A 13,720-nucleotide genomic window follows, 5' to 3' on the forward strand; every position below is an offset into this window, starting at 1 on the left:
TGTTTATGTGAACAGATTGATTATACATAAAGTTTTAAAACTGATTTAGTATTCAGTAACTGAAAATATTCTTTTTTTAGACCAATAAGAAAAAGTCAGTTTTGTGCCTTATCAGCTTAACACTGAATATAGATTAAGTAAGTTAAAATACACAAACATCAAAGGACAGGGGTAGAATACAAATCTGAGAACTTGAAAAGATGTGCTGTTTTTATCAAGAAAGCAATGTCTATTCTCTTCAGCAGATTGAGTTTAGGGAAGATTTAAAATTACGCCTTTATACAATAGTAATTTTTAATGTACTTGTGAATTTATTTTTTTCAAAACAATGACATTAGCAAAAATTTTACATAGCCTGGATTGAATTCACACACTCAAATGAAGCTTTATCAATACTAATGGGGATGAATACATTGCTAGACTATGTCAACGGAGCTAATCCCCCGCCGTGAGTTACAGAAGATTGATACCATCTTTATTTGATTCTGTCTGGAAATTAAATGCTCTACTAAAATTGTTTACTCCAAATTTTACATTTAGTAAAAGAATAATATCTGCAACAGCTCAGTTAACATCAATAATAAGCTTCAAAAAAGGATTCTGAAAATGGCAGGCAAAATATTTTTTTATTGTAGGCAATTATTTAAACTGCATATTTGGCTTTATGCATAATAAGTCATGTGGGAAAAACATCCACATTGCAGATAGATTTCCAGTATCTAATTTTCTTTCTTTTTTTTTTTTGTATTTTTTCTGAGCAATGACATTATGGGATTTTGCCAGGTTATAAAAATGAGGGTTTTCTTGGGAGCTACTTGTAGTTTCCAAGCTGAACAGCAGCGCGCACGTAGACACATCGGAAGGTGGATGGCTGGATCTCCCAGTACTGGACTGGGTTGCTGAAAAGGCTCACTCCTGAATAAGAAGCCTTTTTGGTGTTGTATCCAGGTGGGCAGAAGTCGTTAGAGCCGATTGCAGAGATATTGTTGTTGTGAAGGTAGACAACCTGCAACCCAAATAATGCCACATGGTTATTTTTCTCTAAATATACGGAGACCGTACAGGTAAACACTTACTTCTTTTTTAGCATGCTCATCCCTCAGTTTAAATATCTTAATATTAATCAAACCAAATGTTTGATTTCTCTCTCCCTTTTAATCTTGTTTTTCCCTTCCTTAGTCTTCCTCATCTCAGTATATGGCATTTCAGTCTTTCCAGATGACTCAGGCTAAAAACATTGTCATTATCCTTGACTCTCCCTGTCTTACACTTTTTGCCCTACCATCAACAAATCCTGCTAGTGTAACCTTAAAAAAAAAAGCATGTAATCCAGTTCTTCTCCCCATATCTACTCCTACAACCTCATGCAAAGCCACCATTATCTCCTTTTAAATTATTGAAGCTGCTCTGATCTTCCTGTTTCCTCTTTTGCCTTCTTGAAGTCTGTTCTTTCTTTCTCTTCTCTACTTTCTTACTTTCCTTCCTTCCAACTATTCTTTTAAAAAGTAAGCAAGTTATGTCATCCTGCCTCAGTACCCCAGCAGCTTCCCATCTCATGCAGAGTAAAATCTAAAGTTCTCCCAATGACACATCCTACTTGATCTGGCCATCCTTCTACTATGAGCACATGCTAGAACAGAGTAGATGTTCAATAAATATGTGTTGAATGAATAAATGAATGATTTCATGGTTATTTCATAAATTGTGTCCACATGAAATATCTTCAGGGCAAAGATAAAATTATAGACTATTTAAAGAATTACCTAAAATAAGGAAGTAATATAGTAAAGTATGAGAGGGTATAGAGTATTAGAATCAGAATTAAAAATCACAAACTCTAAGAAATACTTGAATGTCACCGTATTTGGAATAAGCAGACCTAGAAATTTTTAACAAAAATGTATTCTATGTTACAAGTTCAAGACAAAATAGAGAGATATTCCATGTTTGTGCATTTGAAGACTCAAAGTTATTGCAAGGAAAATTCTTTCCTGAATGATCTGTAGATTCAACACAATTCCTATTGAAGCCCTAGCAATCAATTTGAGAAGAAATGAACAAGCCAGCCCTAAAATTTGAATGGAATGCAAAGAAACAAGAACAGCCAAAATTTTGAAAAATAAGAACAAGCTTAGAGGAACTTCCTTTCTCATTTCTAAACATAATCAGAAGTTACAGTTATCAAAAGGTATAGTACTAGCAAAATAAAATGTGGTATATCCATATAATGATGTGCAATTCATCAATAAAAATGATTGAATTATTGACACATGCTGTGATATGGATGACTTAAAATTACTCTGATAAGTGAAAGAAGCCAACCACAAAAGCCACACCTTGTATGATTACATTTAGAAATGTCTAGAAAAGAAACATATATAGAGAAACCAGATTAATGATTCCCTGTGCCTGAGGACGAGATTGAGAACAACTAGAAATAAATATGAAAGAGGCCTATTTGGGAGGTAATCAAAATATTCTAAAACTATATTGTGGTGATAGTTGGATAATTACATAATTTAAAAATATTTGGACTATATGGATATAGAAAAAAAAAGTAGAGTAGGTGAAACCGCTAAGAGCCTCGAGAAATGTAGGTAATATGACTACATGGATGCCAACTGGAAATGGGAAACTAAGAGCAAGGTCCTTCTGAATGCGGGGCCCTGTGTAAATGTCCATGAAATTTGCTGATATTCAAGGAAGATTTCAAAATGGCATGTTTGATAATTTTATCTCTGTGACCACAGTAAGACACACTATATATTGAGCTTTTCATATATATAATCTTTTAAAAATACACAATTTAAACAACATGTTTGTTTAATTTCCTCAAGATAACAATGGAAATCTTATATTGTTATATATGAAATCACTATGACTACTTAAAGTAATAAGCATGACTTACTTTTACAGATTTATGAACTGTAAAGCTCTGTTAGCATAGTGAACCACTGAACCATATCTTCTTATCTTTAAGAATATATGATAACTGATAATTTATATGAAGTTAATTCAGTCACACAGCTAGGTAGACATTGTCTTTTGACCTACAAGATGTTTGTTGAAACTCAAAGTTAAAACTATTTTATTTCATATGCATAGATTACAGATGATATCTAAATACTATGTATTTGTAACACTGATCTGTGACTTGAAACTACCCTGCTTCATAAAAAATAAATTACATTCTGGAAGCAAGTAATATAGTAAGTTCAAGGTAGTAGTCCTAATTAAAAAAAATTAATATTAATTTAAACCTATATATCTCACAGAACCAGAATGAAAATTCATGTAGAAACATTAAAAATATCTCTCTGCAAAAACATTTCTAAGCAGAATTTCCTGCCTCCAGGCATCCCAGTAGGGATGATTTGCTCCCTAGATATTCCTCACAATAGTTAGTGGTTTTATATTACCTGGATGTACTTATGGTCGGCCAGCCCACCGGGCACTTTGACAAGCTTGTTGTTGTTCAAATGAAGTTCCCTCAAATGAGGAGTGTTGGCCAAAGAGCCATTGTCAACAGCAGAGATGCTGTTGAAACTCAGTCCCAACCTGCAACAGAAAACAGAAATGAATGGATCACTGCACATGGATGCCTTCTTACAATAGGAAAGGCATTTTTTTGTTGTTTTGTTTTTGTACTATTACCTCTGCCTAATGTGATTTTCCCCAAACTATCTGAGCTTGGATAGAGCCGATTTGTTCTTAAGGTTTCATCTCAGATACAGTCTGCCCCTAGTGAATGCTCATAGAGCACCCAGTTGTCACCCTCTTGTAACACTCAAGGGGCTGTGTACTTGTGTGTCTTGCTTTGAGAAGAGTGACTGTCTTGTATATCTGGTACTAACCCAGAGCTTGATGTGATCAAGAGTTGATTGTATAATGAATGCAGTTTACTCAACTGAGGCAAAATGAAAGGGACACTATTACTATCTGGGTCACTTTGTAAAGCAAGCAATTGTATTTGTATTAGACAAATTTATTTGTTGTAAATAAAAAGTGAAAGTTTGTAATGTCAACAAATCTACCTGCCAGAAAGCTCAACAGAAAATATGGTTAAAAGAGTCTATCAATGACAATCTGTTACTGTCAGAATATGCCTGGTATCAATATTCCTGGCTTCTGACACTGATCTCTGAGCTATGAGCCTAGAGCCCTGACCTCTGACCCTGATCTTGCCCCTTCTTCCATTTCTCATACAATGCCACTCAAGGTTCTGGGTTGTATTTTTTTCGTTAAATGTTTAGCAAGTGTGAGTCTGCAGCTTTGATGTTCCCTCACAGTGCGTGCTAGGTCACTTCAGTCATATTCGACTCTCTGCGACCCTATAGACTGGAGCCCACCAGGCTCTTCTGTCTATGGGACTCTCCAGGCGAAACTACTGGAGTGGGTTGTCATGCCCTTCTCCAGGGGATCTTCAAGACTCAGGGTTCAAACCCGTGGCTCCTGCCTTGCAGGCAGATTCTTTACCACTGAGCCACCACGGAAGCCCTCCCTCACAGTCAACCAGATTCAAAACTCAGAAGAAGCTGACTTGAAGACAGAACCACTGGACCCAACATTCTCAGAATTAGTATCTGTCAGCACCAAGGTGCTGTCAATCCAAAAGGGCAGAGAGAGATGAGGCAACCAAGTAGTGGAAGAGAACCAGAAAGCTCAAAGGGAGAGGAAGCAGAAGAATCCCTTGAAGTCCTTCAAATTTAGTGAAAAAGACTTGGCCCTTTTTGAAGAATGATTCCTGCTTGCCTTCAGTGAGTTGAGATTTTTGAGCCCTTTTGGGATTTAGATGTTGATATAGGGCTTCCATGATGGCTGAGCTGGTAAAGAATCTGCCTGCAGTGCAGGAGACCTGGGTTCTATCCCTGGATTGGGAAGATCCCCTGGAGAAGGGAACTGTTATCCACCTCCACTATTCTGGCCTGGAGAATTCCATGGACTGTATAGTCCATGGGATCTGCAAAGAGTCGGACACAACTGAGCGACTTTCACTTTAGGTAACCAAAGTCTTCCAATTTTCATCATGACTTGGTATTTGAAATAACTGAGATTAAAGTGTGCTGACTTTAGGCTATTGATAACACAGGTGGCTTGCCTTACTTGTTGATTATCAGCCTGGCACCTTGTCCCATAATATTTTGTCTTTCCCTCAGTCTTACACTTTCATCTGTTTCTGGTCTTTCCTTTTCTATTTCAGAACCTTGACTCTTAGTTCTTATAGCACTCCAAGTCCCATACCCATTTGGACTAACACGTTTCTTAAAATATAATACTCCTAATAACTTAATCGAAGGAAACTACACTTTCAATGGTCAATTTATATTCACTCATCAAATGTTTTTTAGAACCTATTATGTTAAAGACTTTTGTTCTAGGCTTGTGAGGACAGAGGAGACGTGGCTCAAAAACCATGATTCTTTCCATCAAAGAAAATTAGGAGAGAATATGGTTATATATGCTTAATAAGAAAAGGGCAGTTTGCCTGAAAAACCACTTTATATTCTTGCAGAGGGACATACAGGATTTTGGCTTTACTTGTTCCTAATAACTAATTGGAATATTTGCCCTGCAATAATATTCTGAGACTAGTGGCTGCTTTTTTCTCCTTTTCACAGTTTTTATTTTTAGCACCAATGTACCTCTCATGTTCCAGAATCAGGGAGGAGCAAACAACATAAGGATTTGATAATTTATGAGATAGATTTTTCTGAACTTGATTCCAGACAGAAATATATTTAATCAATTCAAGAATTGAGAAAGTTTTTGCCTGGCCAGTGAGGCAATTTTCTCTTATTTAATGACTGGAATTAAAAATCTTTTTAAACAAAAATCTTCATTCCTATTGACCTTTTCAAAGTTTATTAGCTCTTTATGCTTCTGTTTGATAAAAAATATGTGATGTTAATTTTAAAGTGTGGAATCGTAAAGTCTCCATACCACTTTCAGTACAAAATAAATTTACTTTTCTAAAATGGCACAATATTATGAATGATTTACCACATTTAGAATCTTATACTATTGCCAATCCCTACTACTTATACTCCTCCTAATACTACTAATAATAATCCAAGGCTTCCCTGGTAGCGCAGACGGTAAAGCGTCTGCCCACAGTGTGGGAGACCTGGGTTCAATCCCTGGAGAGGTGTCGCGAAGATCCCCTGGAGAAGGAAATGGCACCCCACTCCAGTATTCTTGCCTGGAAAATCCCATGGACTGAGGAGCCTGGTAGGCTACAGTCCATGGGGTTGCAAAGAGTCGGACAGATCTGAGCAACTTTACTTTCTTTCAAAGACACTTCTACACAGTGAGAAATGCAACTTATCTTCCTATATTTCTCTCTAGCTAGAGAGGCTTAATCAACATAGAAAGGTAGGTAACACTATTTTGAATATTATTTTCTCCATTAGACACTAATTAAAATTGCTTTAGACAATGGGTTTCTTATCATTTGAGGCACCAGGGTTATATATTGCAGCTACAGTCACATGCATATACCACCTTCATCCCTCACGCTCCCCTGGGTCACTGGGGGATACCCACAGACACAGGGGAAATCTGAATTACATAGACATCTGCTTTTACGTATTTCTCAAAGATAAATGATACACTTTGTATTTATTTATCCATGATGAAATTTATGTGCAAAAAAAGGAGTGAGCCAATTTGGCATAACACTATGCTTCTCAGCAAGGACATTCAAGTACATGTGAATCAGGAGCAGATTGTTCGTGAAGACAGTTGAAAGGGTCTGCCAATACTCTCTTTTTACTGCTTCGACAGATTACAAATATAAAAAAAAACAAAACAAAACTGAAATTAGGTTAGAAAGCAGAATGGGCATTAATATTCATCTATAAGGAAAAAAAAGTTTAGAAGGCTCAGAAAAAAAATTTGAGAGTACATTTGTCCAGAGAGACATTTTAAATTCTTCAGAGAACAGGAGTTAGAAAATCACATGATATGTATTCTAATACATGCAGTAAGATGCCCAATATTTTCATGCCCTGGTAGCTTTCATTTTAATATGTTTTCAAATTCTGAATACTATGTTATAATTTCTTAGACTTCAGTTTGATACAATCAAATTAGAACATATTGAATGAGAATACAGATTTAATCAAATACTTGGTACATATGATATATTTTAATCTAAAAACAGTATGGTATTCATAAAATATAAGGCTGATGTTAGCGGACTTATGATAAGTACACTATTTCATTAGTTTTTTTTTTTTAATAATTCAACAAAGCTGAAGTTTGTGGTTATTAGTAACAAAATCAAAAATTGTGGTACAGGCAAAAAATCATCATGTTGCTAATTCCGAGCGTATAGGCACTAATATACTGATCCATTTCACTGATAGAATATTATGAAATAACGTTATTACTTAGCCAAATTATTCAGTCCTTTCAGGCTAGCTGCATCAACTTTGGTGATTTTGTTGCCGTCGAGATGTAATTCAGTAAGGGAAGGAGGAAGACCTGCAATATGGAAATACAGGAGGTTAAATTAGCAGAGAAATATAATTAGAGACAATGAAGACAATGAAGACACATGTCATCAATTTTCCAAATGACATTCAGTTTCAAAGGACTTGCTCTGCATCTTATTCATCAGTTTTGCTTTTCATCTTTTTCCTTCATCCCCTTTTGCAATAATACATGTTTTCGGAAGTAGTACAAGCCATTTCTACTTTTCTCCTAAACTGATTTTAACACACTGTGTTTGCTATGTAGTAGATTATCATGAAGTAGATTTGTGTCCTAGACACTGTCAATACAGTTGTAGACGTGAAGTCAAACTTTGAATCTCATTAGTTTCTCACACCTTTGTTAATGGGTTCACACTGCCATTGACAAAGGGTAATGACTAAAATGAAGCTTTTGGCATTTGAAGTATAAATAAGTAATTATGGATAAGTTCAACCTGTAAACAACCTTAATCATGTATTTCCTTAATGAGATTCATTAATAACTAACACTTATATACTGTGCTGGCTTTACTTTTAATAAATTTTCCCATAAAAACATCAAATGTTTCTGTAACATGATGTGTAGAAACAGCTTACTTGATCCTTTTAAATTAAGACTATTTCTTTATACAAGAGGAATACAGACTCCTATAATCAAGCAACCTGCCATATGTAGGGCACCTGGGGAAATAATTTTAAATCCAACGCATCAACTAAACCTCTGGATAGTACCTCGTGAATGGCTATGACCTCTAAAAATGTAGTAATGTAAGTATAAAAGTTTCAATACTATATTTTCATTTCCTCTTGCCATCTGAGGATCTATTATGTTTTTATACAGTTTTTTAAAAACTACATATTGTTCCATTTACAAGAACAGCAACAACTACAAAGAAAATAGCAAATTGGTTACATGGAGAACTAACATCTGCTTAGCAGATAGGGTTGGTTCTTTGTCTATAATGAATGGAATTGGAAAATCACAGGTTATGTTTGGCTTGAAATTTTCACTACATCTCACTGAACTCAGTCAAAACATTCCATTTAATGTAAAAGTTTATTCCATATTTTATTCGAAAATGACTATTAATTTCTCAACAGTAGTATGATTTATGTGGGAGATACCAAAGAAAGGAACTTCTGCTTTACTGTCTGTTATGTGCTGAACACTGAGGTTAGCATTTTCCTAACCTAGTTCATGTAAGTTTTTTCAATATATAAATTATTTTTCATTAATTCTGTTTCACTGATGAAGAAGCAGAGATTCACAGTTACCCATTTTGTAGGTTATCTAGCTACTAAGTGGGGACTGTGGTATGTTCCCAAATGGCCAAAGAGAATAACATGCTCTTCATTGAAGAAAATGAAATAACAATGGCATGATTCTTGCAAATAAATGTCAGGAAATCACAGTCAATAAGGACTAAGGGATTTCAATCACTTTAGTCTCAGAATATACAAATGTGGATTTTTAAAATACTCCCATAGATAAAGCAAGTGAGTGTATAGCAAAGCAGTGAAGGTACATCCTTTCTTCCCTGTCACTATGAAAAGCTGTTTTTAAAAATGTAGTGTCTCTGGAACAACAATCATCACCACATCCCTCATTCTTACCTCATTTCTAAGTGTATTCCCTTTGGGGACATCAGTTTCCCAAAAGGAAAGTTATGGTAAGTTTCACTGTGAAAGAGAAGTTTGCAATAGGAGGGTAGAGAGATCAAAATTTATAAAAAACATCATTAGCCTCTGCCACAGTAGCATTTAGCCAAAGATTCTACACCTGTTACTGTTTTTTCTTTTCCTTTTCCATTTATAAGATAAAATACACTGAGAGCTTACTTTGGGCCAGATACTGTGTATGTACAAGTCTTATTTATATCTATTAATCCTCACAAATATCCTACAAGAGAGGTGTCACTAATACCACCATTTTATAGGTAGCAAAACTGAGGTTTTGGAAGTGTGGAATAATAAGCCAAAAGTCACAGGATAACTAAATGAATGAGTCAGTCCTCTCACCCAGGAAGGTCTGACTTCACAGTGTGAACTTAAAATCTCTCTACTCTACTCCACTGCCTTTTGATGTCACTCTGAGCGAAGATAACATGTGGAAATTAAGACTCCTGGAAAGAGGCTACGTTCAGGCATAGGGGCATCAGTCTAGGAAAGGTAGACTCTTACATGACACAGGTATAGATATGCACAGGAAGAATGAAATGGTCAAACACAACCCAGCTGTGCACTGCCTAGCTTGGAGGCTTTGGTCACAATTTACTTTATGCCTTTCAGATTTATTTTCCTCAATTATAAGACAGGTGTGATAATACTACTTAAAAGGGTCATTTTGAGATTCATATAACAGAGGCCAAGAAAAGCATTTGGCATAATATTATAGAATTAATGAAAAGCATTTGGCATAAGTGCTTAATAAAACTGAGTTATTATGATTTTAATACTATTAAGAGTTTAGTAAATAAAAGCAAGTAGAAAAGATGAGAAAAGAGCCCTAGCATAGTAATAAATAGATATAAGAAATCAAGGAAAACTGATCACTAAGTGATAAAATGTGTTATTGAGATATATTTAGGAGATGTAATTAGAAGGACAGCAAAATCAAAGAGTGTGCTTTCATGCAAGTCATCTGGTAGCATGAAGTAATAAAAAATACCTGGACTTTAAATTCCAGCTACTTTACTTTACCTCCTATAGCTCTAAGGCTTTATATATATATATATATATATATATATATATATATATATATATATATATATAAAATGTACTATTGTAAATGTAAATTAAAATATATTTACAAATATAAAATCCCTGCACTGGTGATGTAAAAATTACCTATTACCATGTAACAAGTCAGAGACCCAATATGAAAGTACTTTGTGAACTATAAATCAATTTCCCTTCATCTATCTATCAGTCTATCATCTGTCTATTGATCTATCATCTATCTATCATCTATACCAGTAGTTGCTATCAATGGGTATCAAAAACGCTTTGTAGCAAAAATACTATAGAGAGGGCAAGGGGTAGTAAGAACCATCCTATGGACTAAGTACTCTCTAGACCTGAAATTTCAGTAGAAGCACAATAAAGGATAACTGTTTTCTTTGGGCAAGAACCTATATTTTGTATCAATTCAAGAACAAGACATCTAAACTAAGGAAAGGCCAGATTGAGGAGAAAATTTGAGAGTACGGAGGAGGTTTTGTGTGACTGAAATGAATACCTGGGACCAGAAAAATGTGAAAATTAGAGAAACTTATTTTTGTTGATTTGTTGGCTTAAAAGCCTCTCCTGACTAAACCTTAGAACGGTGAGCTTATCCCTGTGACTGTGATGATTGCTGTTTACTTGCCGGCTTTGCTCTAGGCAATAAGCTTCTTGAAGGCATGTCTATATCCTATTCACTGCCCTTTCTCCATGCTTATACTTTGCCTAAGCTAAATGAGTATTTAAAATATTTTTAATGAATAATAGAAGGTAACAATAACCCACTACTTATTTACAGGCCAGATATTTTTCCATTTATTTAATTTTAAAACAATCCAATGAAGTGGATACTAATATTATTACCACTTTATGATTTTACAAATGTGTCATAGGTGTTGAATAACTTGTCCAAGATCATAGCCAATTAGTGACAGTCTGAACTCAAGCAGACTCCAAAATCCACACTCTTTACAACATATAACCACCAGTCTTACAGCGTGACCATTACGGATCCTGTTATTCAGAGAGTAGAGACTAGAATGTCCTAAAATGCAATGGAATTCTCTAAGGGATTAGAGACTCAGTAAAAATTGGCTCAATTTCAGACGTTCTTCCATGGTATCATTTTTTAAAACAAAGTACTACAAAAGCAGTCTATTTTTTAAACAACTATAATTTTTTTCTTTATGATATCACAATTCTATAATATAAAATCATTGTCTGTTAATTTGCATCTTACATTAGATATAAGTATCTTTATAGCTGAAAGAGTCTAGCCATCTTTACAGTCAGCCTGGATGGCCCAGTGGCCAGCTAGTTTTGCTGGAACACTTTAAGGGATAGAGAATTTACTAGAAATAATGTTGGCCATTTGAGTCACCATCCAAATTTTCAAAGACGTACTTTTTTTAGTGTCAAAGCCTTTGGATTTGGATATTCAAATTGCTTTGAAGACCCGTGGCTGATTCAAGTCAATGTGTGGCAAAAACCGCTAAAATATTGTAAAGTAATTAGCTTCCAATTAAAATAAATAAATTAATTTAAAAATAGCAAATGAACAAAATATATATTAAAAAAAGAATTTTCATCACCTTGAGGGATGGTAGTTATATTAGTGTCAGCAATGCGGATGTAGGAGAGCTTCTTCATTCCCTGAAAGGCTCCATTTTCAATGCCTGAGCTCTTCAGTGGGTTGGTGCCAAGTTCTATAAATGCAGTAAGTGCAAAACTTTTAGAGAACAACCTGAGGAAATTGCAAGCCAGAGTAGTGTCTGCTCAACAAGAAAAAATTTGAATCAATAACAACTTGACTGAAAATACAAAAGAGAAATTAAAGGACTTGTGTCTCAAAGGGATGGCAAAATGTGGTAAAAGTTTCTGTTATTAATATAACCAAAAACAATAACAACAACAAAAATGATTTAGGAAAAAGTAATAATATGAAAAATTATTTAAGGTCCATACACAGATTTGCCTAGAAATCAACAAAAGTTAGTGTTTATAAATCACACTTGTTATGGGGCAATTATTTAGATATATTAAAATATTGTTAAATAATATGAATCTAGCTTTTTGTAAGCCAATTATAATATGACAAATATTTTATCTCATATAGAGAAAAACATTAGAAGACATTATTTAAAGCAATGATTTATAGATGTTCGGACTAGAATAAATTCCCACAATGTAAAGGTATTCTCCAAATATCTCTAATTAAGCACAGCTTAATTACATCCTGCATCTTGGGCCTGCAGTAGGTAGTGAAGCATCAGCCCTAGAGACTTCTTCCTACATTTTCAGATCCTCAAGTTCAAGAATAAAATTTTTGTAAGGCACAGATTCAATACCCATTTCTCCTGGCCCAGCTACTGTTATTTCTACATGCTTTAAGAGCTGTAAATTCTAGCTAATTTACCTTCCTGTAGCTAAAGCTTACTTGTAATCTCTTAAGGTGAACCTTGAATCCTGGTTTAAGAGCTATAAGAATATCTGTACCTACGACGATCATCTGGTTCAATCCATTGAACACAGACTTTCGCACTTTGGTGATCTCGTTCTCATGGACACGCAGCTCCTGAAGAGTTTTGGGCATTTTCTCTGGCAATTCCTTCAGTTGATTCTTGGAAAGATAAAGTCGTTCCAATTTCACCAGAGGAGCAAATGCCCCAGGGCTAATTTTGCTAATTTTGTTGTTGATGAGAATCAGTGTCTGTAGATAGTGAACAAAAGCAACATCTTAATTCCAGAACCTTCTACTCATAAAATATGTATGTCAAGCAAGTGTGTAATCTCATTCCATTTATGGGACTAGCAGAGAAATCTGCAAAATTAGAAGAAATTGGAAAAAAATTAAACTAATCTGATTACTTGAAAAGCACCATGAGAACCTGAACTTCAGGAGAAAAGGGGAGAGAAATTTGATAAAAAGTGGATTATACATAGAGAGATATAGCTATTTAATTTTTAAACAATAAATGCTCCAAAATATTGAAATTACTAGAGTGACCTGGAAAGAATCTAGTGCCACAGACCTCCATTCTCCAGTCAGCTTTTCAACCTCTTAGTCTATGTTCACTGGCTGTTGTCATGGAATCCACTACAAAATGGTGGCACTAATTTATACCATCACCAACAATGCAAGAGAGTAAAATTATCTTGCAGCCTCACGGAATTTAATATAATCATTTTCCAAAAGTTTGCAAATCAACACATTATGTTGTAGTTCATTGCTTTACTTTGCATTTCCTTGTCTTTTGAGAGGTTAAAGAAATTTCCTTTTATTTTGCTACCATTAGCTTTATTTTTTGGAGGAAAAGGATTGCTTGGTCACAAAACTTCTCATTTTTCTTAATGTTTAATGTATTTTAATAAATGATTTATGGATACATTATATTTTTCTTCTGTTTCTGCTCATTTTGCACATAATGGTTTTATGTAGTCAAACATGTTAATTTTTTGTAATTTTAAAATGTGTGTTTCTAAGTTCTCCTAATATAAGAAATTATTTGTAAGCCATTATTGTT

General features: G+C 34.6%; 1 protein-coding gene across 2 annotated transcripts in view; it reads right to left on the reverse strand.

The window, feature by feature from the left end:
* Nucleotides 1-288: 288 nt before the first annotated feature.
* Nucleotides 289-13,720, reverse strand: part of DCN (decorin) — a 35,172-nt gene continuing 21,740 nt past the window's right edge. Inside the window, exons 4-8 of one of the 2 annotated variants that reach the window (XM_012159321.5) lie at nt 12,693-12,906; nt 11,789-11,902; nt 7,392-7,485; nt 3,420-3,558; nt 289-1,006 (exon numbers count right to left, since the gene is read on the reverse strand). In XM_012159321.5, coding sequence (XP_012014711.1) covers nt 812-1,006; nt 3,420-3,558; nt 7,392-7,485; nt 11,789-11,902; nt 12,693-12,906 — 756 coding nt within the window. In that variant the 3' untranslated portion in view covers nt 289-811. 2 annotated transcript variants of the gene reach the window in all.

The sequence above is a fragment of the Ovis aries genome, chromosome 3 (assembly GCF_016772045.2).
Source record: "Ovis aries strain OAR_USU_Benz2616 breed Rambouillet chromosome 3, ARS-UI_Ramb_v3.0, whole genome shotgun sequence".
Taxonomy (NCBI): domain Eukaryota; kingdom Metazoa; phylum Chordata; class Mammalia; order Artiodactyla; family Bovidae; genus Ovis; species Ovis aries.